This window comes from Chelmon rostratus, chromosome 1 (assembly GCF_017976325.1).
Source record: "Chelmon rostratus isolate fCheRos1 chromosome 1, fCheRos1.pri, whole genome shotgun sequence".
NCBI classification, from domain to species: domain Eukaryota; kingdom Metazoa; phylum Chordata; class Actinopteri; order Chaetodontiformes; family Chaetodontidae; genus Chelmon; species Chelmon rostratus.
In genome coordinates this window covers 17,344,136-17,372,025 of record NC_055658.1, presented here as the reverse complement: position 1 = coordinate 17,372,025, position 27,890 = coordinate 17,344,136, and the positions used below count along the sequence as shown (strand labels likewise).

General features: G+C 41.4%; 1 protein-coding gene across 1 annotated transcript; it reads right to left on the bottom strand.

Moving 5' to 3' along the window:
• Positions 1-65: 65 nt before the first annotated feature.
• Positions 66-27,713, bottom strand: LOC121609443 (protogenin A-like). The gene is made up of 19 exons (XM_041941088.1): positions 27,647-27,713; positions 26,054-26,356; positions 17,922-18,066; positions 17,606-17,739; positions 16,925-17,221; positions 16,592-16,751; positions 15,988-16,235; positions 13,972-14,136; positions 12,412-12,717; positions 11,318-11,506; positions 5,423-5,518; positions 5,124-5,310; positions 4,106-4,233; positions 3,696-3,866; positions 1,580-1,759; positions 1,355-1,478; positions 1,077-1,215; positions 644-757; positions 66-464 (listed from the first exon to the last, which is right to left on the bottom strand). Exons 1-19 carry the CDS (start codon positions 27,711-27,713, stop codon positions 66-68), a joined length of 3,552 nt encoding a protein of 1,183 aa, XP_041797022.1.
• Between the last annotated feature and the right edge of the window lie 177 nt (positions 27,714-27,890).

Here is a 27,890-nt window from a genome sequence, read left to right as displayed (position 1 = left end):
TACCACTGCCTTCACACACACATACACACACGCATGTACGCACACACACACAGTCTCAGACACACTCAGGCACACGCCTTCACACTGCTCTGCGCTTCATGACCACAGCAGCCATTCTCGACAGCCTCCGTTAACTTCAGGTCGACGTGACTTTCCTCCAGAAGCTCGCCCGGCTTTTCGGTGGGGCTGTCGCAGTCGGAGCCTCCGCTGTCCTCCCCCGTCAGAGACGGCGGGCGGCTGCTGGGACCAGACGATAGGTTGGTCATCTCTGTCTCGTCGTGAGAGTAACGACCTGAGTCACCAGTTGTGTGGCTGCCCTCGCTGTTGGAGGAGCCCTCCGTGTCACCAGGACGCCAGAGCAGAGCCTGCATGGTGGTGGGCTGGTCTGGAGACATGGACAGCTCCTCTTCAAAGGTCAACACTGTGGTACCAGGCTGGTAGGAGGCAGTGCCGTGTCTCATGCTCTATAGCACAAAGAAAATGTTGCTTCAGTTATTTCAGCGCGGTTGCGTAGTTACAAATAGTTGCAACCTATTTGGATGTCTCAGTCTTATTTTGCCTTTGCATGCCTTCATCCATGTTACAAACAACTCAACATCACAATTTGCTGATAACAAGCAGGACTGATGATTCTAAATATTACCTTTACTCCTTTATTGTCCTTTTTCACATTACTGCTGAAAGAAAACCACTTCTCTTTCTTCTCAGTGCCGGGCTGAACAGGGCCGAGAGAGTTTATAATGAGATTTGTTCCACCCTACAAGTGGAAAAACAACATTTTTCTTGAAGTATGAAAAGGAAAACATGAATGTGATTGAAAGTGAATTTTCAGTGGCTTTACTACTCTTGCAACTACATTTTATGTGGTTCTGATAACTTCAGGGTCCCCACACTGTTTAACTTTTACATTTCACAATTTTTTCATACAATGTCACGTTTCTGTTAATGTAATAATGTATTATTATTTTGGTTAATGGGTTTTAATCATTAGTATCCTTATTTACAATTTCATGTTTCTGAAAAGTTGAACAATTTTTAGTGGCCATGTTACTACTGTCTGTCTACTGTCTAAGTACCTTGGCATCAATGAAATGGTTTTGACTCATCATTGGCACAGTCACATCAGCATTCTCAGCTTGTCCCTCTGGGTCCAGTCCTGCAGCCGTGGCAGATGTACTCACTCTTTCTCTGTATGTTTTAACAGCTGAAAATTTCCTGAAGGGAAACAAACATGGTGTCACGACAGACAGAAGATCCTTGAGGAGACTGGGCTTTTGCTGTTAAAGAATATGTATTGGCCCCATTTCTAAGGGCAGTGAGCTTAGCTGTCACCCTGTTCAGACATGCCTAGTACCTGTTTTTGCCTCTGCAGACAATTATGAATGCACAGATGATGATGCAGATGAGAGCGATGCAGACTCCCACAGTGATCCCTGTCATCGACTTTTGGTCCAGGTGGTAGAAGCTATCAGAAAAGGCTGTGAAGGATGAAAGCAACACAGTCAGATTATCAATAATAAAAAAAAAGCTTAATTAATTTTAAGATCTATAAGACCCCAGTCATAAGATATCAACTGACCTGTGGAGTGTGTGGAGCCATGGGCAAGCCGGGGATCGTGACCAGAGGAGAGATCTGCTCGTACTGTCAGCTCTACTGTATGAGAAAACGGCCCATTGCCCATGCTGTTGGATGCAGAAACTTTCACAAAGTAAATCTGACCAGGCTTCAGGTTCTCAAGCAGAGCCATGGTGATGCTCCCTGTTGGTGAGAAGAAGTACAAAGTTTTTTATTGTCACAGGCGTTCAGGAACTGCAGACAACTCAAGAACATGTTTGAACTCCAGCAGCAGTTTGTTGTTGTTTGATCAAGCTTGTACGTTTGGTGTAAAGTACAGATTCCAATTCAGCAAAGCTTAGTGAAAAACAAAAACAAGAATATTTGGACAGATTTAAATACATGAAAGTTCATTTTAAACAGTGCCGTGACAAACACATCTTAACTCAAGGCCCACTTACTGGCTTTGTGTGGAGCCTTCAATCACATCCACATTTCTATTCCAATCCAAGGCACATACATACATTATGCAATCAGTACTTACATCTCTATCTCTTGTTGTTATTTCGGCTTTTTGTAATTTCATCAGATTATTCATGTTCAGATATTTTATGACTCCAGTTTGAGGTCATGTAGTGCACAGCTAGGACGAAAGAACTTACTGAAAAAAGATCATGAAGTTTTTGATCACATATTACAGTTGGGTATTTAACTGCATTTAGTCGTGATATTTAAAGGAATAGTTTGACATTTTGGGAAATGCATTTATTTGTTTTGTTGCCAAGAGTTAGATAAGGAGATCAATGGCAATCTCACGTCTGAACACTAACTATGTACCTGGACCCAGTAACCGCTTACCTTAGCTTAGAATAAAGAACCCAAAAAGGCAACAAAAACTACACATCTAAAGCTCTTTAATTAACACATTGCTTCTTGCTTGTTCAATTTGTACATAAAAACAACACAGAAAAGGAAGAAGTGAGAAAAGTTTGATTCTCCCAAAATGTCCAACTATTTCTTTAATCTTTGAGCCCCCTGACATAAGAGATAGTCTTGAATGAACACATGTAGTTCTGTTACTCTGATATGTTGCTGTCAAGATACATGCACACATACATGCGGACTTTTCCAGTCGGTTGACCCTTGAGGAACAGGACTTTGTGACGCAGTGAAAGACATGAAAGACAGACATAAAAACAATGCTCATGGCTAAGAGGTGCTATGTGAGAGGGGCTTCTGAGGGGGAGAGCAGAGGGTCAGGGGATCAGGGCTATACACATTCCCTTATCGAGTACCACCCAGTCTACACACCACCAGGGTCCCAGCAGAGGTTGTGGGGGGGGTGTTACTCTTGAGGTGATGGGGGTGGGGTTGAGCTGGAGGGGCTTTGTGAAGCGCTTCACTTTTGACCCCTTCACCAGTGCAAAGGGGGAATTGTGTGTCTTTTTTCTGTGTTTCCTGTAGTCATCTGCTCTTAAAAACACCTATGCTGCCTCACAAACCAGATACAACGACAGCTTTGTAGTTACTAGTGGCTGAGATTGAGAGGACTCTTAGGATATTTTGATATGTTCACTTTCTAAGCTAACTGTAGACACATAATGCAGACACACATTTGACAGAGACAGAAGATTGTGAATGTTATATATATATTTGTTATATGTTATGAGTTATAGTTTAAAGATTCATTAATCTGTATTTTTTAGATTAACACTACATCAAATGCAAAGAGACTCACAAACAAACAAAAAGAGGGAACTAAATGCAAAACTAAATGCATTCAATACTGTTGCAATTTGATATAAAACTATTAAATTAGATAAAGAGATAAATAGAATAGACAAATAGCAGTAATATAGTTCAAAATGATCTTTGCATTAAAAGGTTAATCAAAGTCTTTGTTCTAATCACATTAAACCTTCAGACTGGTCTTTCATCAACAAGACAAAAACAATGAGCTCAATCTCTCCTGGCAACATTTAGAGATCACAATGAACAGAGACACAGATTGGAGGATAAAATGGGCTACTGATTTCCAATGGACCATTTGTGTGAGAAAGGAGGAACGCTTTGCTTCCACCTCCGCTGCACACCTGCACAAGCTCTTTCTCTATACGTCTATGTCCACACTCCTCATTACCTTCTCTTTGTAGCACTTGCCACTCCCCCGCTATCCATGCATGTCTGGAGGCATACAGGATCGTGTAATGTGTCACAGCTACGTTGGGTTCATCCGGGGGTTTCCATGAAACCAGTGCTGTGTCCTCTTCAATCAGAGTCACTTTCACATTGGAAGGGGGCAGAGTGGGAGCTGAGTGGTGGATGGATGACAAGAACAAGGTCAAACAAAAATACTGTGAAAAACCACACCAGAATACATGGTGTCCTTTTAAATAGCTCTGAGCAGCTTTAATATGTTAAAATACCCAGAGTTTGAAGCACCAGGTTTCATGGGTAACAACAATATGTGAAGAAATTTAAGGTCAGCCTTTACAAGATTTATGTGCACAATATTGATACTGAAATTTGAGAGTTTAAAAAAAATCCTACCATCAGGGAAAGTATTCTGATAGACCACAGGGCTCCAGGGGCTGGACAGCTGGTCGATGTGAAGGCGAATGGCAAATTCATACTTGGTGTTGGGCTCCAGATCTCGCACCAGGAGGCTCTGCTCATTCCTGCAGAAGAAAGACACAACAGAGGCTTCAAGGGTCAGTTCACTCAAAACACAATACCTTTCCCTGTGATTAGATGAGCATCTATCATCCAAACCAGCTCAGTGTGATTTGGTGAGGTTTGGAGATATCAGTTGTGTTCATCACTCTAATAAAGTGCGCTCAAAGGCATCTGACACCAAAGTGCCACAAAATTAAAAGTAATACATTCAATAAATTTAACAGCCATGAGTCTTTCAAATTATTCAATTATGTAGACAGTCATATTAATCCACAGGTTTTACGTTTTACTGTGTTTGTAAACTAGTGCTTTAAGAAAAGGTTTTGCCCTGCAGGTGGTGATATAGAGCTGTGCTGGCAGTGAGGGACAAGAAACAGCAAAGAGGTTTTGGTGACCTGAAACTCTTCCCCAACATGTGCAAGGGAAGTAAATGTTAAGTGCAAAGTGCTACAAAGAAACAGTTAGGTCACATGATACAGCTGAGGCTGTGATAATTATCTGCTGCTCGCATGTGAAATTATTGTTGATAACATCATATGGTCGAACTGAACTGTGGCATGAGACATCACATGGTAAGCTACACAAAACACACAGTTCTGTGTGTTATACATCTGGTTTCACTTTCCACGAATCCCTGTTCTCTCAATGGGAAAGAACACACAGTAGTCCCCACAGATTTATTAAAGCTAAACTAATCTTTGGTATAGTTCATTAGTTGACCAGAAACACAATTTCATGTCTGATGAATGTTTAAATAACCACCAACACCTTTATAGTGCAACAATATGTCAAATATGTGTGTGAGCTAGTTGTGGAGTTTGGCCCACAAGCGTCCAAAACAACAGACTAAAACTGTATTAAATGAAAAGTTGTATGATGAAGCAATTCTTACGTCTGCAGGTAAAGCACCAGGGAGGCGTTCTGTAGGCCTACTGGGTTGCAGCGGACAGTGTAGTTGAGTGCATGGCTGGAGGTGAAGGCTGGTCGACCCCAGAGCAGAAATATGGCAGTGGAACTGTTAGTCTGGGCATACACGTTGTGAGGAGGAGGTGGAGGCGGCACCAGGCGATCTCTAACAGCTGCGAGATACATTAAAAGTAATGTTATTTCCCCCACTTTTATAGTTAGAAATAGGGTAAATACAAGCAACGCAGTCATGTTTCAGACAAGAAGGTATATTGTGGGACTTACAGACACATCCAGGGGTGCTGATAGTCTGGTCTGCCTGATAGCCATCTCCAATAAAATTATAAGCCAAAAGCTTAACATGATACTTCTTCCTTGGGTCTATATTAAGAAAAAGAAAGACATCAAATATGTAAATACATCATATCACACAAATGTGAAAAACACACAAAGTTCAGACTTTTAGTCTCAGATCTGGATTTAAATAAACATCCATTTATTCTCACAAACACTCTGCAATCAATGTAGTAATAGTTCCAACAGCCAACAGGAAGCAGGGGTGATACATGAAAGACCTGGACTGTGTGTGTGTGGGGTCAGTGGGGTTTTCTGGGTTGATAGTGTGGTGGGAACTAGAGGTGAGGCAGTGCGACAGATGCTCAGTGCCGTACGTCCTTTGGTCAGTTTCTGCAGCACTCAGGGCAGCAGAACAGAAAAGATCCACTATCCATCACCCTGTCACTGCGAGTCTTTTGATTGCAAATACGTAGACCTTTTCTCCAGCCCCCATCAGACCTGCTGGTCAGTGGTCAGCAGCCATTCAGGTCCAGAATCTGGGGGTTATATCGACAGACAAAATCCCCTGGGAAGGACATTGCTGATGGTCAACAGCAGTTGCAGGCCTCAGTGACCCTGAAGACCCTGCTCTGAACAAAAGCCATCTGACCAAATGTCCCTTTCACCCCTAAAAGAATAATGATTGGTTCAAATTTACATGTTGCATATAATATAAGTATGGATAAAGAAATGCCCACTCATCCCCCACCTCTTTAATCAATGTTTCTCAAATGCTTGGTCACAGTTTGCTGGGAAACAAAAGATTTTCATGATAATCAATTTTTGCAATTCTATTTTGTTTGACAAAATAAGGTCAGCATTTTTTATTGACCCTGTTGCTATTGCAGTCCTGTCTATCTTGCAGGAAACAAACTTCGGTTGCTGTATGAGACATTTAGGGGCTCTAGAGAAGGGGGAGACCACAGGAGATGAATTTGTGTCAATTGAGGGTAGAGAGGTTTAGGAGGGGTGGAGTCGAGCTAGTTGCACCCCCATGCAGCCCTGAGGAGTTTCACCGGAGCCAAACCAGGGCCAGCAGGTCAGGCCGAGATTAAACTCCGAAAGAATCTAAGGTCATGGGTGTAGAATATGAGATGAGCCTCTTCTTTTGCTCAACGACTCTCCCGGAATACAACTATTGCAAAGACAATTATGAGTTAATGAAAAACACTTCAACAATATAAAGTGCATCATGAGTGTCTACCACACCAAGACTGAGCGGGCAGATGATCTGAAGTAAAAGAAGTTCTCTTGATATCTTTCTTTTTCTTGTTGCAAGAGATAAATAAGAGCACAAGGACTAAACTTTTCGTACAATGTCCACTTTGTTATCCAGAGTTTCTGCCCCGTTTTTATGCCTCAGTGTCCACCTCTAAAGAGGAGCAGGCACATAGTATGCACCTCTACCAGCCCCACAATACAATGGGCCTTCCGTAATTATGCGAGAGAGTAGCTCTGCAAGGGGGGAAGCTGTGACATCTGGGCCACGACCTTTGACATGGAATCTGGGCAAGCTAAATCCTGCAAAAGGAGGGGTTATAGGGCTCTCGCTGAGGGGGGGGGTCAAGCAGAGGAAGTGAGTGGAAAAACAGGGAAGAGTCAAAATAAAATGCCACTTAATAGGTGATGACACAGTTGTCCTGATAAGAAAAAAACTCAACAGGACAGGTTTGTTTTTCATTCACAATGGACCAGATGCCTGAAGCTCTAACCTTAAAACACTATATGATCAGATCAAAAAATTCTCGCATTTGTAAAGCCTGGAAACACCAACATTAAAGAATTGCTGTCAGTTCATTTTTAATTAATTGACTACTTGTATCAAAACTACTTGGTATTGCATTGGACACAGAACTAGAGTTTAAAAATCTACATGCGGCTGCATTACAACACATTGTTTTCTTCGAGAGCTGCGTTCTGCCTGAACTGAGTGCCCTGAAGAGTGAAGATATTTTCCTGTCCTTCCCGAAGGGATAAATCTCACAGGGCCTTACTCCCATAAATTATGCTGTTTGTATTAAAGGGCATATTTGAGCCATTTGTGGTCACCCCCTTTTTTACAGCCAAAATGCAGATCCTGTTTGTCCCTGAGGTTTTGTTCTGGCCTGCGAAAGGCCCCCCAGGCCACAGCAAGCCAGGCCGGAACGGGGGCCATAAATGTCAACTCCCGCATGAACCCTCACACCAGCATCTATCATTTCTCTCCTCCCCCCTCTCTCTTTTGCCCTTACTCACGCAAATCAACACGGACATACTGACACACTCACGCACACAAGTGCAAAATGACCTTTTACACTGAGAATGCAAAGCTAGTTTTCATACCAAGCACCCTTTGCCTTGTTTAATAAAAGGAGTGGACAAGGTGCAAGATGGTCTGCAGCTGTGAGATAAATCTACAGTTGTGCACACAGCACTGCCTGGTGCCAACAGGTATGAGAGGTATTTAAGCTTCGACTACGACTACATGTTCCTCTCATGGGCTGAACAGAGAAAACACATGCGAGGAAAGGTCACATCACTGTGTCATTTATACCCAACTGGAGCCTCTCAAACACATTCCTGTCTCTCAGGGTGTGCTTTCAATCATCTGGATCGTCATAAGTGATATTTAACAGCCAGCTCAAGGCATATATTTCTGCAGACTGTACACAGAGCTGAATCAGCAGAGTCCAGTTTGACCACAGCCGACAGTTCAGAAATCAATGTTATTGGCACAAAAAAGGATGGCTGCTGTGTACAAAAACACTGGAATTATAGGAAATGTCATTTACAGTACAAGCAGATGTAATTCGCATGAGCTCACCTGCTAAGAAAGAACAACATTCTGCATTTGGCAATAACGACGACACAACATTTCCTTACAAATCATATTACAGAATCTATACCTTCAAATCTGTGAAGAGTGCTTCAATGTGAAGCTACAATATTTAGCAAATAATGTCTCAGAAGTAATCAGTCAAAAAAGAAGAACCCATAGTAGGGGAGAAGATAAAGATATTTTGTAATGCAATTTCTGAAACATAAAAGTGCAGGAAGAGAGAGCAACATGTACACAAATTACAAACAGAAAAACACTCCCACAGGATGAAATTGTTCCTGCTGATTTACGTTAATTCACTGTTACAGTACAACAGAGAAATCTGAATAAGACAAAGCCTTTCTCTCTTTCTATTCAGGTCATGTGCTCATTTGTGAGTAAATATCAATATCACTAGCGATCATTTTTTAATGAAAACAGCTTGCAGTAAATAATATGTTGTAGCAGAGACAAGCACTGTATTTAGCAATAATTAAATAGTCCAATTACTGATCTATCAGCTCCTAAAACGGAAATTCCCTCATGTATTATCATTTTTGATAGTGAGTTGTTACTATGCCCCACGCTTGTGGAACAGATCACCAGAGGATTTCATGTGTGGTCCATCACATACCATGCCATATAACGGAAAATGTTGCTCAATTAATAAACTACACTCAGGGGTTTTGCTTCTACAGTCTTATTTGGTCTGGTATGACCATTAGCACATGGTGGCTGATGTTAGCTATTGTTAGCACACTTTAGATGCAGAAGATGCTGCTTTATAACTGACATTACTGAGTGAGTTCACTGCCTTTGTGGCTCTTCTCTATTTGTGCTACTGTCAGAGTGGGTTTTAGCATTTAGCATGTATAGCATTTATATCAGGATTGCACCTCATTGTTCACATTTTCTTGTATTCAATTTTTACTTTCAATTCATTTTGAAATCTTTTGAAAATGAATTTTTTTAATGAATTTTAAAACAGCCTCTTGTATGAACTATGACATATCAATAGATGTGCCTTGTCTTTGATTAATGGTCCAGCTATAATAACAGCAAAACGTAATGTCTTGAAGAAGGAAGTAATTATTGGTAACAAGCGTTAAAGCCATTTAGTCCCACTCCTCACAGCACAGCAGGGTTTTTTTCTCTGATGCAGGATGCGTTGCCACACAGGAGGACAGATGCTGCATTTTACACCTCTCTCCTTGTGCAAAGTGCTGCAGCTAATTCATGAGAAAGAAATCTCAGAACTGCAAGATAGTGAGCGCACGAGACAAGCTCATTGTTTGGCCTACAGCTCAGTTGGTGAGAGGCTGCCTTTCCTTTAAGTCTTGGCTAATAAACCATCTTTGTGGCTCTAAAAGCCAAACACAATGAGAGTCTTTGATGTCAATGCTCCTCTAGCAACACTGCTCAAAGCAGTCATAAAACACATAATAAATCTGCCTCCACTAAACAGCTTCCCTCTCTTCAAAACACAGCCCTGCAAAGCTCCTTTATCAAAGAGGAACAAAAAGATAGCTCCTCTTAATCGGCTGAAGCTCTATTTTTGATGTTGCTATTTTTGCTGATTGTCTTAATATTTATCAGCAGCTCTGACTGCAGCTCTTCCTCCCAGAACATTTATTCAATCTTCAGAGAAATCTGATGAAGCAAGAAAGAGCAGGTAACTTTTAAAAACAAATATCTCATTATTAAGAGAGACCAATGCAACCATTATGACAATAAAATTAGATAATATCGAAGAAATTTACTGAATAAAACACAAACTAAACTAAATTTTGTGTCATTTTCTCTTCCTGACTGCCACCTGAACATATTATCAAGCTGTATTTAGTTTAGTAGCGACTATAATTTTATTGTATTAGTGTACATTATTATCAGTAGAAACAGGGGTAGTTGTTTCATAGTAGATGCATTGTAGCAATAGCATTAACACTAGTGCTGTTTAAACCATTGAACTAAATATCTAACTAACTAAATGCCTGCAGCAGTTAAGAGTTAACACCTATTGTAATTTATAGTGCCTCCTCATCTTTCTTTCTTTCTGATCCCGTACAAGCGCTGAGCTTCCTGATTTACAAGTCAGCTGCTAACCACCTGGTTGACCCCTCTGGCCACAGATGGTCAGTTGTCCACTGCATTGGCCTGATCCCCCTTTCCTCTCTCAAACAAAAAAAAGGCCAAAATGAATCTGACCTAAAGGCCACAAGAGCTGTGATATGCCCCAAACACCACCCAGCAGCTGCTGAAAGGACACACACACACACACACACACATACACACTCACAAACAGAGAGACAGAGAGAGAGCGAGAGAGAGAGAGAGAGAGAGAGAGAGAGAGAGAGAGAGAGATCCTGTGCAGAGGTTGGGAGGCCATGGAAGTGGGATGTGGTGCTGTTCTGTTCCACAGCTAATGGTGCTGCTTGATACACAACAAGGCTTAAGCTCATTAATCACTCATAAGCTGTCGATAGATGCTGTTGCTGGTTTTAGCCAAACTTGTCCACCACACACTATTTCACTAAAACTTTTGTGAGCTTAAACATTCTAAATGACTGTCAAAATATATTTAAAACATTTTTAATTAAAAGTCTTTAGGGGTGTCTTACAATCATTTGTAGTAATGTGTGGGTGCCTGCTTAAATCCCTCGAAGTCTTTAGCTGCCTAATGATCCACTATAATCACTAACATATATGAAATGTTATGAGTTATGCTAGAAAGGCCTAAATTACACCAATTAATGAATTCGATAAGAAAAATATAGCTTTTACCATCTTAACCAACAGTATTGATCGGAACTCATACCTTAAAGAACTAACAAGTCAAAAAACTGACTTGTTAGTTTTTTGACTTGCAAGATGCTCTAAAATAAGATCTGATCATCCACTGTACATGTGATAGAAATACGAAGTTTCTGTCATGTCCTGCTCTTGAGCGTAGGTGTTCACAAGAAAACCATGACAATACTCAATAATCTCCTGCTTACCAGGTAATAAGGTTGCAGTAAGTCACTCAAACGATCTGAAACAGAACTCACCAAGGCCTCCGATGGTGTATGTATTAATTGACGCACGCAGCTGAACCGGGGCGCTCTCTGACTGGCTCTCCTCGTGGTAGAAGAGTCTGTAGCCTTGTACACTGGCTGAGTTCTTGGGTGCCAGTTGCCAGCGCACCAAAATAGTGGTGCAGTTTGAAGGCTCCAAATGCAGCTGCGGAGCCAGAGGAACTAAAGAGAAAAGAGTCAGAAAAACATTTATATTTTGATAATGATATACAGAAATGGATTACAATCCTACACTAAAGAAGGAAAAACTCTGCATAAAGGTCTGTAAGCAAAAATCAATAAACAGTGCTGCTGACACTCCTTTCATTTTTGCACTGTGCTACAAGAAACTCTTATATTCCCTGAAGGAAATTCAAACTAAACATGACTTAAATGATGTTGCTGTAATGTATACCTTATGACTGAAGTTTTTCAGAAAACATGAGCTTGTTCTTAGAAAACTGGAAGGCCTTCACCAGGCTGTTTCCAGTCTTTATGTGACAACAGAGGAAGTTCCTGACCAGGAGTCTTCTTTGAAAAGTGAAACTACCATACCTTACCAGCTGTTTCACACTCAGTGTAGACCAGAGACAACCACACGAGCAGCCAAGGGTGCGATTTCACACATTTTTATTTTAGGAACAAGGGGAATAAGTTAACCAATAAACGACCCCTGTATGAGATTAAACTGGAGACAAGGGCAATAGAAATGTGCAGGAAAACAAAATTTACCCCTCCCCCAGCCTCAAAGCTTCAGTTGTGGCTCTAAGCAGCCATATACTCTTTCCCACCAGAGGCCTGATTCGCTCCCTTTATGACCCATGACTGAAGCCCTTCCAATGTTACTGACAGTGCAGGGCAAAGGTCACAGGGTAACAAATGCAATGCCTTAACAGGATTATTAGAGCAAGCTCTTCTCTTGACTCTGTCTCATGGTTTAAACAGAAGAGACGAGTTCAGTGATTCTTTTTTTTGGCTTAAATTCCTCTATGCATAGATGTTAATATTTTTCAATGTACCTGTACATTTGACCTGGCTACACGCTGCTATTTCACACATTATGAGGATAGCTCTTCCAAATGTCGTACCTCGGGCACTGGATGCCTTCGGGGTGCGGTGGGATGTCCAGACAGACTGCTCACCCCACCCTACGCTGGTGGCAGCAACAATACGCAGGAGATAGATGGTGTCAGGGTGGAGGTTTTCTAGGAGATGCTGGGTCTTCTCTCCAGGTAGCTCTACCTGTGAGACTGTATTCTCAGCACTGGTGCGATAGGACAAACGGTAGGTGGTGATTCGGCCACGACTCAGCTTATCTGGAAGAGGCTGCCAAGACACCTGGATATCCACGGGACTGTGGCTGGTGAGGCTGAGTTCAGGGGCACGGAGGGGAACTGTGGACCGACAAGACAGGAAGGTTAGAACTGTGTCCTCTGTGGCAAAAAAAACCAGAAAAGTCTCCCTTGATGCTTTGAATAGCTGTTCCTGCTGAAGGTTTCTCTTCACTAAAAGGGAATAGGGAAACCTTAGGAATGGAGTTCAGTAGCTACTATTTGGAAAACATTTTTCAAAACAAGTATTCTGATCTGAGCCATCTGCCTTTGGTGGCCTCCCCGTGAGCTGCTTCAAGTGGTCAACTAAGAGCTGAAACCAGAAGCTTAAGTTATGCATGAAAAAGAGGTCAAAATTAACCTGAAAAATGTCCCCTGTATTCAGATTTGTGATCAGTCCAGAGTAAAGTTTAGATACAAACTAAGGTTAGGTGATAAGAAGATATATACCGTGAGACAATAAAGATTGTCAACCATTTATATTGTTTTTAAAAAAACTACACATACAACGATACAGTAGTTTATCCATACCACCCAACTACAAACTGCCCCTAAAACTGGCAAACAAAGCAAGTTATAGTAGCATCGGAAAATGATACTTCTCCCTACTTACTTCTTCTCGCTCTGCCAATAGGAAGAGAACCAGAGGAGGAAGTTTAGATAAGGCGGGGGTGTGGCCAGCTAGAGTCTCTCTTTGGGACCATGCGGCCTGTTCAGGTGAGTTTGCGTTGTAAGATACAGAGTTGGCTTGTTTTTTGATCTTTTTGGTTGTTTTCCTGTTTGCTTCTTGAAGGAAATGTTAGGGTTTGTTTTCCTGCTTTGTTTGCTTTTTGAAGGAAATGGTAGGGTTTGTTGCTTCTTGAAGGAAATGTTAGAAGAGGCTGTTAAATCTAGTCTGTGGTTTAGGCCTCAACCTTCAGCACCCTCTAAATTTTCCACCCCCTACCCGAACAAGGGTCTGTATCCAATCCCTACTTTCATCTTTTGACTCTACCTCTTTATTTTCTACCCCCTACCTGAACCAGGGTTTGTTTTCCCACCCCTTTTTTGGTGCAGTTGGTGAGAGGCAGGTGTAGATGATGGTAGTGTGGCATGTGAGGTTATGAACATAGGCACATTGTCTCAAAAACTCATTCACTGCAGTTAAAATATTCTGTAAAACAAGCATCCTCTGAGCTCTCAGTCTGTTTAAAGACCAAAAATAGCACTGTTTCTCCTTTATTTGTCCACCTTAGTCTTACATTTGTCTTCTCTGGTTTTGTATTCACTGTGGGAAGGGTTATATTGTTTAGCAATTTCCCTGGGTGTATGCCTCACCATCCTCGAGTGTGTGCTGGAACACATGGTCCGACATACGACTGGCTCCCATGGGCATGTAGGCCACGACGTAGAAGGTGTAGTTGCGAGCCGGCTCCAGGTCATCAATAATATAGCGAGTCGTATCGTTTCCAATGACAACTTGATATTCCTCATTGTTTAATCCTGGAAAAATTACAACATTGTAAAAGGAGAATCAGTCTTATCACAAAATAAATCGAATCTTTAGCATGATAAGATAAGATGCAATCTAAAAAGCAATTATCCTGTCTTGTGATGAAGTAAATCTTTTTTTTCCACATTTGTTTGGATAAATTACAGCATATTTCAAAGTAATACATAGAAATCAGGAGAATAAATCCTGCCCATTATTCAGTCTGCCCATTATCCAGTCTACAAAAAGGTGTAAAAATATGGTAGAAGTTTGTGTTGCTATGACAAAAGTTTTTTTTTTTTTTAATATTTGGATAATATTCACTTGCACTAGTTTTTCCCAAATGACCTACTGTGTAATAGTTAATTAGAGAAGATTAGCAAAAGTAACACAAAAGCTGTAGTCTTGGCCTGGGGAAAAATTACCTGGTGCGATTTCTGACCTTGTAAACAAGGTACTTGAGGAGTAAATAAAAAAAGCTTTCAGCATAGTCTGAATGCCTCAGCCAGCCTCTCTGAAAAGTGTAACAAAGTCTCCCTTCCTGTCCATGTCACACCCTCCCACTGCTCTCGCAGAATACACACTTTTGGACACTCCATCACACAGGCTAATTGGTTCCTCTTTTCATTAGAGTCTCCATTTAGTGCAAGTCTTCTCTGTAACTTCAGGTGGAGAGCGCACTGTCTAATACTTGATGAACAGCCATTCTCTGTGACTGGGACCAAGGAGACTGTGTCACAAAATTAAATTAAGCACAGAAAATCCCTGACAGATGTCAGTTATTCAAGAAAACAACAGAGAAAATTTGTTCAACTTGTTCTTTTTAGTTTGACCTCCTTATCCCTAACAAAATCGAGCAGGTGTTCCTTTTTCTCGTTAAATTCTGTGAATTTCACCTCCGGAATAGAAGTCAGTGGCATTATAATTAAGTGCAGTGCTTAAAAGAAGAAGCTGAATTTTCTTCTGAAACGTTGCATTGTTTGAATGTGACTCTTGTTGTCAACAGCAAGAGTTCCCAGGAAAGCTGAAAGGCTTTTCTGCTGCCACACTACAGCCCTTGTGCTTTTTGTGAATAGTTCTGTCTGCTCCCTGCATCTTATCAGCCTAAAAAGGAGGGGACCCTGCGCCTCAAAACTCCACAGGCCTATGGTCTATAGAGGACTATTCCTGTTTGTCAAGAAAAAGCCGTTGTTCTTCAATATTTTAGAAGGCTATGTCTTTATTCCCTTGACTTCTGCCCACCAACATTGTATTGACAACACATAGTCAGGTCCCACAATATACAGTACCTTCTAGAGAGGAAGTGGCAGAATTTAAGCTCCTAAATTGCTCTTTCATGCTGCTTTAAAGGGAAACACATCAAAGTTCGTTTACAGGTCTTGGAGGGTACTACTGCATATGTGAAAAAAGTTGTATAAAGGCTCCAGAGCGAGCTTTGTGAAGTCTGGTAAATTGCCTTAAATGATGTCACCTGAGTCAGTGTCAGTTGGGATTGAAAAAATCTATAGGTGTGCTGTTACAAAGAAGTGAGCTCACCAGACTGCCGTAGCCCACTCCTCATCTCTGCTTGAGGCTAGCAGGTGCGGGTAATGTAGGCACCATGGTTGTCAATGAATAATAATGGATTGCATAGAAAAAAAAGCTATATCTCTGGTTCTGCTGTCTCAAGCTGTCTATCATGATGTGTCCAACAGTGTTATAGGAGTGCAACGCAAAATACGTTACGTACTTTTAAAGTTCATAATCATGAAATATCTAAATATTTGAACAGTTTCCTTCTACTAGAGAAAATATCCCTGTGCGACAAAAAGACAATGAGAATATGACCCCTGGTCTCTCTTGTTTGTTTACACACCACTCACCTTCAGCCTTCATGTAGTGCACTGAGTAAGCAATAACTTTATCTGAGTTATACAGAGGCCTCTCCCAAGCAAGAAGGATGGCGGAGCTTGACACAGTGTCAGCTCGGATATCCCTGGGAGCGCTCGGCCGATCCTCAGACATCACCACAATAAGCCTGGCCATGGAGAGGACCGATCCCTGCTCATTCTCTGCCTGGCACTGATAGATGGCATCATCCTCAGGGATGATCTGGTTGATGACCAGTTTGCTGTGAGATACAGACATACACAGATGGCTTTATCCTGAGGCTCCTTTACTAGCATGTAGTCAGTCTATAATTACCTCTAACAAGCACTGACATTTGAATAAGGAGTCTGAGCAAATATAGGTAAACCAACTAAAACCCCATTTGCACTGCTGTAAATTATTCAGTTTCCTTTCTACTGTAAGGACTGTAGTGAATTATTTATTTAAATAACTTTAAGTGTCAAGACATCAAAGACTGTTAAACGAGTGTTTCATGGGTTCCAGTTTTCGTTTTCTCTGTGCATACAGATGCACATACTTGTCAGAAAAGGGATTAATGGATCTCAGGAATGATCCTTTAAATGAAGAGAAAGATACCTGTTGTACATCTTGATACGACCATTGGAGTGAACTTTCACCCCGTTCTTGAACCAAGTGATTTGAGGCGTTGGTACTCCTTCAGCTTGGCACACGAAGCGGGCGGTGCCGGCACGTGGCCGGGTCAGGCTCTCCGGCCACTCGACCAAAGAAGGTGGTGCTTTAGAAACACAACATCAATGAGAAAAATAAAAGAAGGGAAAACAGTTAGATAGATAGATAGATAGATAGATAGATAGATAGATAGATAGATAGATAGATAGATAGATAGATAAACAGATAGAGATATACAAACTTGTAGACATGTACAGCCAAAGTACTGTATATCTTTACCTAACACAGTAACATTGGCTGAAGCAACAGTATAGTTTCGTGTGCCAGGAGTGGTGGCTCTGCACATATAGACTCCTCCGTGCTGGGGCTTGATGTCTGTGATAATGAGGTTGCCATTTCCCAGCACTTTGGTGTTGTAAACATCAATAGACTTGCTGTCTGCTCGGCTCCACGAGATGATGGGTCGGGGATTGCCTGTGGCCATGCACTCCAGGATGGCATTCTGGTGCAGCGACACTGAAATGTTCTGTGGCCCGGCGATGATGCGCGGCCTCTGGGGAAGCTGGGGGCTAGGGGCTGCAGAGACAGAGAGGAGGAAGAGGGAGAGAAAGACAGCTTAAGTGCATGCAGTGTGATATGATAGAAAGTGCTATCTCTTGTGCTGTCCCGAGTGAAAAAATAAGCCTTTCAACAAACTATTGACCAGTCTACAACTACCTGAGAGACACAAACCGATCACATTACTGTTATATTGCAGTTTTGGTTTTAACATTGTAATACCTTTCACAATTTCTTTTAATACAATAAATTAGAACCCCTATCCCACTACATAGTCTTTTTGCCAAGATTTAGGTAATCGTCTACAGCAAACACAGTTTCTGCTTTGTGATTGATATGCCATTACTAAAGTGTGTATTAATGCCCTGTACAGACTTGGAAAAAGAGAGTTGGTTGACATACCTGGGGTAACGGTGAGGGTGGCCTCCGTGCTTCGGCGGCGGCTGGCAATGTTGGTGGCAATGCAGCGGTAATTCCCAGCATCTGCCCGCTGCACCCCGTGAATCTGAAGAACACCACTGGGCAGGACTGTGATTCTGTGCAGACACAGACACACACAGATACAATACAGCATTTATCGCTTACAGTGTGGAGCAATTACACATCAAATATTTTTAACAACTGATAACAGCAAAGAAGCTCCAAAAAAATCTGCTGTCCATTGAGTATGGGAAAAATGAAGACCATGAAGTCATACTAAAAACAACAGAGTGCATACCTTTCAGTGGCAAGGGGTAATGTGACCCGATTGAACTCCCAAGTGATGATTGGAGGAGGGTTTGCACTGATTTTGCAGGAAAACCTGGCAACTGAACCTTGTGTTACCACTATTGACGTTGGCTGGATTGCAAAAGACGAGATACCTGCAGCAAAACAGAATGACAAGAGACTTTAATGATATATCTATCACTAGTGCCAACTGAAATTCATTTCAGTTTATATGATTCTTCCACAACATTTTTCCAGTTTATCTTTTGTGTGTCAGAATGAGATGTCTTCCAGCCAATCCCAATAAATAAATGGTTTACATTTTAGGATTGGCTAAGAACAGATGACCATCAACTAACTTGATTAGTAATGAGTGATTATTTGTAAGACAGCTACATTTATCAACTTCTTCAGCCCCATATTGATGTTGCAGATCTAACAAAGGGCATAAAGGGGAGAACTGGCCAAGACGCACAGCTTCAACTAACACATGAAACCCTCTGTGTCTTGTACAGTAGAATTCTTCCGTGTAACCAAGAGAGTATTCATGCTTTTATCTCTTACATGTAGTCTTTTTAAGAAAAAGTTAAAGGAAACTCCTTTCCCTTGAGGTATGTCTTTGTTGTAAATGCTGGTGTTGCATTTCGTTCCATGAACTGCCACAAAACTTTCTTTGACACAAAAACATCTGTCTGTCACTGGTTCTACAAGATCAATCCAAGGAGATCATTTTAATTATCTATTTTTTATTTACCTCTCTCCCTTTCCAAACATATTGATGTGTTTCAGACATCCAACCACCTCAGTCAGATATAGTGAATGTCAGAAAACAGAGATCCCTATTACCTAAAGCTACAGACCTGCTGAGTGCTGCAGGAAGGTGATGATTGGAGTGGAACTGCTATATCCTGCGTGGATAGGGTTTCCCTGAAACTGAGCAGTTGTCAGCCACCAGCTGAGCAGCAAGCAATTGAGGCCAACGAAAGCCATGAATTACAATAAGGTCTTTTACAGTGAACCAAACAGCCAACAGAATGTATGCATTTTATAATGATTTAAGTTGTTTTAGTCCTTTTGATAAATAAAAGCTCTCTTTCTGTAGTTGGTGGTTCCTCCTTGGCCATTAAAGCCCTAAAAGTCATTAAGGTCACCCACTCATGTACCGTCCCCCTCTGCGCTCAAAAAGCTGCATAAGCCTGAGGTCAATCATTTGTTACAAGAAATCAATTGTACTGCTGTTCGTGGTAGAGAGCAAATACTGAGATTACAAAAAACAGGAAGCACCACAGTATGTTAACATAATTTCTTTGTCATAAATATATTTAATCATCCAAGGTTACATAGATAGATAAATCAATAGTATGTAAAGGATTTTTCCAATAAAGTTGTATTCACTGCTCATTATCCTCACACATCCAGAGCTTCTTCTGCTGCAGTGAGCCATCAGCACTCAGCAAAGAAGAAACAAAGACCAGTAGGAAGCAGCGCATCGAGCTGAAACCACCACAAGTACTCAGAGTGGAAAACATTAACAGTCTTATCAGAGTATTTTTCCACAGAAAAACACAACACCATGCCGTGGTAAACTTTGCTTTGAGAAAGGTCCCCAGGAAATCCCTCCAATGTCATAAAGATGCAGTAGAGTGTACAAGGGCCATGATGGATGGCTGTGTGTAAGCAGTGTTGCCAGGTGTTGTGGTGCTAAACAGCAGGAGAGCTCTGAGTGCCAAAAAAACATTCACTGAATTGTGACTTTTACACAAGTTGCCTTCAAATTAAGATGACATTTGGTAAGAGCAACTCATTTTGAATTAAGTATGGGTGACAGTTTTGGTTGAAGATTCATTTGTTTTTCTGATGAATTTACAGATTAATTATAGCTGATTAACTTGTTGTAGATTGATGTATTGTATGTTTGCTGCTGGTTCCATTTTTTTCTGTTAATACGAGGGACTTCACAGAAGTATGAATCCAAATAACTTTGCTCATTAAATGCATGGATGCTGTTTTCCCGATGGAGGGAATATTTCTGGTATATGCCTGATATCGCCCTTTTTGGAGAAGCAAAATGTTCATTCGATCAGATCCTTTTACCATAGACACATTTAATCAAATTAGTCCTGAGCTCTTATCCCTCTTAGCTCCACTGTGGTTGTTTGATGTGAAGGCAGAAGTAGGGATAGGCATTCAAACCCCTCCTCCTCCACATACTCACCCTCTCCCACTCTCTGTGCTAACACAGGCCCTTACAAAAATGCCATTAATGTGCTGAAGTGATATGACTGCAGGGCATGAGAGATGAGCTACACTCATCCTCTGCCTCACTACTTTGCCTTTCCACTCAGTCAAATGATGCTGGATTGACAAACAGCAGGGTAATCATTGATTATTGAAAAACTACTAAGACAAGGAGGAAAATCTATAACTGCGGGTTTGTCGAGCATTGGCTAGAGCTCTCCTAGCTGAAAATAGAAGGCTGACCTTCTGCTTTGAGTGTTGATGTTTGCCGAGGGGCTTCTTAAGTCTGGATTAATTTATCAATGCAAACACGCAGAGATCCTTAAGGTTTTAGTTAAGTTGTTTGCATTAACTCATTCAGCCATCTATTATTTGTATGTTACTAACATTGGCAAAAAATTCACTTTCACAGTGAGTATGTGTGTGTCACTTCCTCTACTCCAACAAAATATATAAATATAGCATATCAGCCAACTGAAACACTGAACAATTCCTCAAACTATTCCCCAAAAACATGAAGAAACTGTTCTGATGGTCTGTCCTTCCCAGCAATCTCACCTCTGACCTCCACAAATCCTGGTTAGCACCGTACTCAGGCAGAGCCCTGCATGACCACCCGAAACCAAACCAGACTAACCGCATGGTGACATAAACTGACAACAATGTCCAGAGTTCAAACTTTAAAGCTTAAGATATAGAAATATGAGCCATTCCAAACACCCTCCTGGTTCATTACGGTACATTCTAAACACAGTCTAAACTGAACCTGAAAAGTCGCCTCACTTCAACTTGCAACAGATGGACCTGCTGATGCCAGCAGCTCAACAAACTAAAGGTCAGTGGACAGGTCAGGCCCAAACAAAGGTTCCCTTACAAATACCAGGAATTAGTTCAGCCCTCTCTCCTCTGGTTACTGTGGTCAGTTTCTCAGGCAGGCCACAGCACAGCATAGTCTACCTGCATGTGAGCTACGAATGGTACTTTTACTTTTCTTTTGGTATTTCAGTTATTTATCTTGAAAGTCTATTTAGCTCTTCACCTTAATTAGAAATATTTACAATTTTCTTTCATTTCCAGCCTTGCCTGGAAAAGTTTTCCTTATCTCAAGATAATGTTGGACGCTCCTCTACACTGCGATCCAAAAAAAAGACAAGTAAAGAAAAAAACCATCAGGACCATCTTCACTGACAGCACTGTCACAGTGATGTACGACAAAGCACATTTTACACATCTCATATGAAACAATATGCACTTTCTTTTTACTTTTTATGCACATAGTTCTTCAGCAGGTAAGGGAACACACTCTGTATCAAATACATCCTCAGTGACACTAAAAGTGCCAAGATATTAGATATTAGAAGATATTATCATTAAATATTTGAAAAAAATCAAATGCAGGAATAATTCTGGAATAAACAAAATAATTTTCAACTGAAAGGAAACAATCTGAGAAAATAGCCACATCCAAAGTCATTTTTCAGTTTCTAATAAACAGAAACATTGAAACTGATGGAAGCAGCTTGTGTTCAGTTATGCTGTTTTCATCTATTTCAACTATGTGGACAGCAATGGTGCCCCCCAGCAATTCCCAACCCAGTCCACCCCCCAGGGTAATCTTTTAGGGGAGACATTAAAATTGATCATCCTCTCCTGATCCTGCATGCTAAATTGATGGCCTTCTGCATCAGGAGGTCCATTAAAAACCATCATTAATTCCCCGAAACAACCCTGAAAAGTTTTCCATGAATTCTTCTTCAGCATGCTATTCCCGTAAACTGGAGTACAACACACGCTTACACCAAAATACCGTGTTTACATTTACTCATTCTGCAACTCCGACAGAAAAACACAGCTATGTTACTTGAGTAATGAGTCCTTTACAAGTGTACCCCGCTGAATATTAATAAAAGGCTCTGGAAAAAAAGAGGGCTGATAAGCAAGGAAAAGAATGCAGAGTTGAAAAAGCCCAGAAATCAATCACTAGCTGGCAGGCAGATGTGCCACTGATTCACATAGACTGCAGGACAGTGAAGTGACCACTGGCCTGGCTAAACAAAGAACTATTCCCATGAGCAGCGTGACCTCTCCTAGCACCGCCTGGGCAGTGGGGGAGCGGTGTCGCAAAGAGCATTCATCCCCTCCTCCAATTCCTTATCTCTGCCACAAAGTTTTCCAATCATTCAACAGCAACCCTCCACTCACCACACACAGTGGCTTCATTGTTTTTAATCTCTGTATCACAACGCTGACATGAAGAAGTCAATCTGTAAGTAGCTACGCTCTGTTTTTGGCAACAGTTTAATCTTTTGCCATGGTAAGTTAGAAAAAATAAGTTGATGGCAGATGACAAAATGAAAGTTCTGTTATTCAACGACAGATGCGAGCCAGAAGATGCTCATGAAAATGAAGGTAGACCCATCGATGTCTACAGCAGCGACTGATAAAACTAGATAAGGATCCAGCATTATTACAGAAAAGATTTAAGTCCTGTGCTCTGTCTCACTGCCCTCCATCTATTCAACAATTTAAAGAAACCTTTGACCTCTGGGCCTGCCGCTCAGGGGAACCATGGTAACCTTTCGTGTCCAGCAGAGGAGAAAAACAAGATTCCAGGCTTTGAGTTGTCTCACTTAAGGCCATCTCATTCATTCACACCACAGCTCACACTGTGCAAGGTTTGCTTACGTCTTATTGGGGTTTCTAATTGTGCCGAGCCAGTGCAAGCAAAATGCATTCCTTAGCAACTTAAAATAACGGTGTGGTCCCAGCCTGGTTGCCTTCGGACACACCAGTAAGGTAAAATAAACTTTGTTAGAGAATAGCAGCAGCTCATTCAAATACCTCCTTTAAATCACACCAGTACACCAAAACTGTAATCTAGGATACCATAGCAATACACTGATACTTATTTTGCTGGACACCCCCCTCAGTAGTTCTATTATTACCTAGAACGCTGGCTAAAATATATCTAGTACTTATACAATAAGTCACTTCACTTTTATGAGCATCGTTCCCATTCCCATTCCCATAGTTTAGGCTGTGAAGTTTTCCAGTTATAATCATGTATTGTCCAAATTTTCCACTGAATGATGACAAAGCTATTGGCCAGAACCAGATTAGGTCTGCACTGACAGATGACAAGTGACAGATCCTCATTAAATACAGTTTCTCCATCAGCGTCATTGGAAAATCTTTAGTTCTCAGTTGTCATATTGCCTTCCATAATAACGATTCAAATGAATTTGCCACAAAACAAGCACTTGGCTAAATGACTTTTCATTCGTCAAGCAGCAACATCTTAGGCTTTAAGCTTACCATATATCACAGTGGCAGCAAATGTAACAAGATGCTTTTTGTGGGTGATGCCAAATCAAAATCAGTACAGTAATCATAAATAAATACAGTCCACTCAGTGGCAATACGACACATAACTTCATGTAACACAGTTGTGCTGTAAATAGTGCCAGGGTACAACTGAGCATTACAGACTGGTTCGTGATTGTCTGAAACCATCAACATGTCTGAAAACAACATGGGGGCCACAGCTGAGCCTTAACTGTAAAAGCTAGTGAGGAATCTGACTATTTCCTCTGTTTTCATGCCTTATGTGGCTTTAATCACATGGTGCAAAAGCCCAAAAAGGAGCCAACTCAGGTGGCAATCTCTCTCCTGAAATCCCCATCAATCTGAAGTCTACTGAGAAAAGTCACATGGTGAGGCTCAAGTGTCGCATTCCTTTTCATCAAGACCAAATCCATTCTCACCTTTGTGCTTTAGCAGCACAATGTTTAAGTTCATCCTCCATCACCATCACAGTCCTCAAAGAACACCTAGCAGGTCCACAGCTTCAGCATATAAGTGTAGGATTAAAAAGCTCACAATGGGTATCATCTTTGCACTGGAGACATAAAACATTCCTATTGTCATTGTTATTTATAAGAACTAAGCTATAGGAAAGGAAATGGCAGCATCACTGTAGGGCCGCAACTAATGATTCTTTTCATTATTGATTAATCTGATGATTATTTCCAAAATTTGTGTGGAAAATGTGGATCACAATTTCCCAGAGCTTAAAGTGATGTCTTCAAATTGCTTCTCTTGTGCACCCAACAGTCCAGATGCTAAAGATCATAAATGGCAAAGAAATAAAACAAATTCTTGCATTTAAGAAGCTGGACCTGACAAATGTTTGACAGTTAACTGATTTTCAAAATAGCTGCCAATCATTTTTATCAGTTGCAGTTCTACATCACTGATAAAGATGTATATCTCACTGGCTCTGGAGAGGAGTAAGGCTCCCACATTAAACACTATCCATCTTATAGCTGACAAATTAACATGAGAAAGGACCTTGAGACACAGAGAGACTTGAATCAAAATGCTCATAACATGTACTGTCTTTCTCCAGTAAAAGTAAATCAAAGACAAATGTCCATGTTGCCAAAATCTCTGCGCAGACTTCCATGCAACAGGGATGTCATACAACAGACCCAAGCTGTTTCATGAGGACTGCCATCCTGACTGTTCAATCCAGATGTAAACTTAGTATGAATCTCTGATCTTTCACTTCTACAATTAATGCACTATTACCCTTGCAGTGAACAGATCCAGCTGTTCTGTCCACTGATATCAGGACAAACAATGGCCCCCAAACACACCCTTTTCTTTAGCGAGTATGGGGGGGGGGGGGCAATGTGGACAAAAACGGTCAAAGAGTGAAAAGCTTTTCACTCTTTCACCAGGGTAGTGAGGCAGAAAACAATTGTGTGCAAAGCCTCCAGCCCCTACTGACCTGGTAAGACCTGTAATAAAGTTTGGTCATTTAGACACTCGGGGTAAGGCTGTAGTAGCGGGAAACAGCAATTCGCATTTGTGTGTGTATGTGTGCGCACGCACATGTACGTGTGTGTGTGTGTGCGCGCGCACACCCCTCGTAACAACCCCCACTGCTGCCTCTGTGTCCTTTAGCTGAGCATTTCTCAGGTATGTGCAAACTTTATGAGCTTCCAGATAGACCCTCAAGCAGGTCTAAGTGCTCACTGGCAGCCTTTATCACCTCTTAACTTCAAACTATAAAGTAGGTAAACTACTCAATTAATTAATAAAACAATATATACTTTTTGAGTACCAGTTCATATCTGAGAGATCTCTACCACAGCAAGTGCAGTACATTAAGTACAACTTCAGAATAATTCATGTCAAATTGCTCATGAAACTCAACAACTGTTATGTGATCCACATTGATTGCACTCCATAAATTGAAAATAATAATATAATTATAATTACAATTCAGCATCTTGCATGGAATGTTAAACATGCACGTTTTAGTACAGATGGGAACGCATTGCCGGCAGGGTAAAAGTGTTAACATACACACTGCAAAAGTGGCACAGCAAGACGCATGGCCCATGGTGTAGGAGGAGGGGATATAAAGTCGCAAAACACCAACTCTGCCTGAAGCTTCTCTACTCCCCCCTTAAAATATGAGGCCAGCTTGCACGGCACTGGAGGAGAAGGATTCCAAAAGAACAATTCCTCAAGCGATCAGGGTGCAATAACATGAAAGCCTCAGCCTGTGAATAGGGGTCATCTGCTCTTTCGCATTGGGGAGCTGGTATCCTGGACAGCTCCTAACCTTTCAGATCTGCTGCTCCTTCATTAACACACCAATGGGAATATTTCCCCTCCAAAGAGCATCTTTTCTGGGCTCTAACTTTGAAGACTCCCTCTTCCTCCACTGCTACCATCAAAGCCACCCCAAATGCAACATTGAGCAGCAAAAAAACTTGTGATTATTGCAAGTACATTGTAGCAGCAGAACACAAGACAGTTGACTCCATCACCCCCACATCACATGTCCTTCACACCGTTGAGTTTCCAATGTGATTCCAGCATGATACTCACTTGCGATTGTAAGACGGGCTTTCTGGCTCAGGATTGCGCCATACTTGTTCTGAGCAAGGCACTGATAGAGCCCTTCATCTGATTTGTCTCCTCTTCTGCTCTCCACCTCTGAAATATAAAGGGAGCCATTGGAGAGCAGGTACACCCGTTCGCTCTCCATCACGTTTACTCCATTCTTGAGCCATCTGACGTCGATGGGTGACTCTCCATGCGCCTGACAGTCCAAAATAACAGCATCTCTCCGCATGACAGTGACATCATGGGGCTCCTTGATGAAAAATAATTCGCTAAAGCATAAAACACCTGTGGAAAGAAAGAAGACTGTGGCTCACTATCCTCTGTATGGATATTATCAGTGTTTATAATCTTCAGTGTCTACAATATTACACATTAAAGCACCATATTAAGGTGAAATATCACATTTGAGAGGCTTGGAGGCCTGCCAGCAATAGGTCTACTGTCCTGTACAGAAATCACATTGGCTTCATTCTCTAATGTCTTTTTGGCTCCACTTTAATCCAATTACTTACGGCTCATAAAGTCACCAACTGAAGGTGAAACAGTAGATCCTATTAGTCCCTTTAGTTTAAATAGAAACCTATTCCTGAACTCTCAGCATGAGCTTTATGTAATGTTTCATTAACGTGACCTTTGTGGACTGAATAGAGAGACATTGTGACATTCCTACAAAGCTACAGCTCAATACATAACAGAATACACTTGAGGGTCTTCACATCCAATCTAAAGCAATAATATAACGACTTACAACTATGTGATATCTTTATCCTGCAACCAGTGCTAGTTTGCCAGACCAGGGTTTTCTCTCAAGCCAAAGGCAGGGGCCATTCATAGAGCCTGGCCACAGTATGTGTCTTTGTTGAATCATATATCTCCTACACAGGCTCTATGTTTGATATGAGATAGATTGGCTTTGTATTGGTCGATCCACAGGACAGATCTCTTATTTCAGCTCTGTCATCGGATGATCCTGGTTAGAAGATCACAGAGTCACACTGCTGCTTACATTATACATGCTGTCACTTTACCCATGCCTGGTCAGCTACTCATTTTTTATACCAATATAACAGTTAGATACGGCATAAACTAATAAAAAAAAACATTATAACCGTCAACTATTTAAAAAATATCTCAAATCCAACATGAACATCCGAAGAAAAAAAAAAACGGCGAAGCTCGAGAGTTAACGTTAACTGACGGTTGAATTAGCTAAAACTGGACGGTTTGTCACTCAGTCACACGACAATTTAGCGTTTCGTGTCGTTTAAATTAATAAACTAACGTTCATTTATTAACGGTTAGCACATGTAAACATATCAAACGGGTTATTATCAGAACACTATAGTTAACTCCTCTTCTGTCACTGGCTTTGGTGATAAAAGTTGACGAGTTGATGCTCAGTTATCGTTAAACCGTTACGGTGAAGTTACAGCGGAGGTTTAAACTTTAGCGGTAATCGGTAGCTCCTGCTCGGTGTCCACAGTCAAACATACAGCTCAGGTACGGACAACCACAGGGATGTACCGAAGAGTTAATTAACCTTAAAACTCCCTCACCCCTGAAAACGCTCCTTACCTGAGATTGGAAGAAAAACCACAAAGAACAGCGAACGCTGATATAATTTCCTTTTGACAGGCGCCATTTACATGAATTGTCCGTGCATGCTAACTACTCTCTCATAGTTGCCTTCTCCAGATGAACTGCGTCGCTACTGACCGGAGAGCTGGTGGTGGGAGCTGCTGGAGTATAGTTTCCCTCCTCTAACATGCACATAGTCAATCAATCACGTCCGTAGGGCCTGAATGAAGCTTTTAGTCCA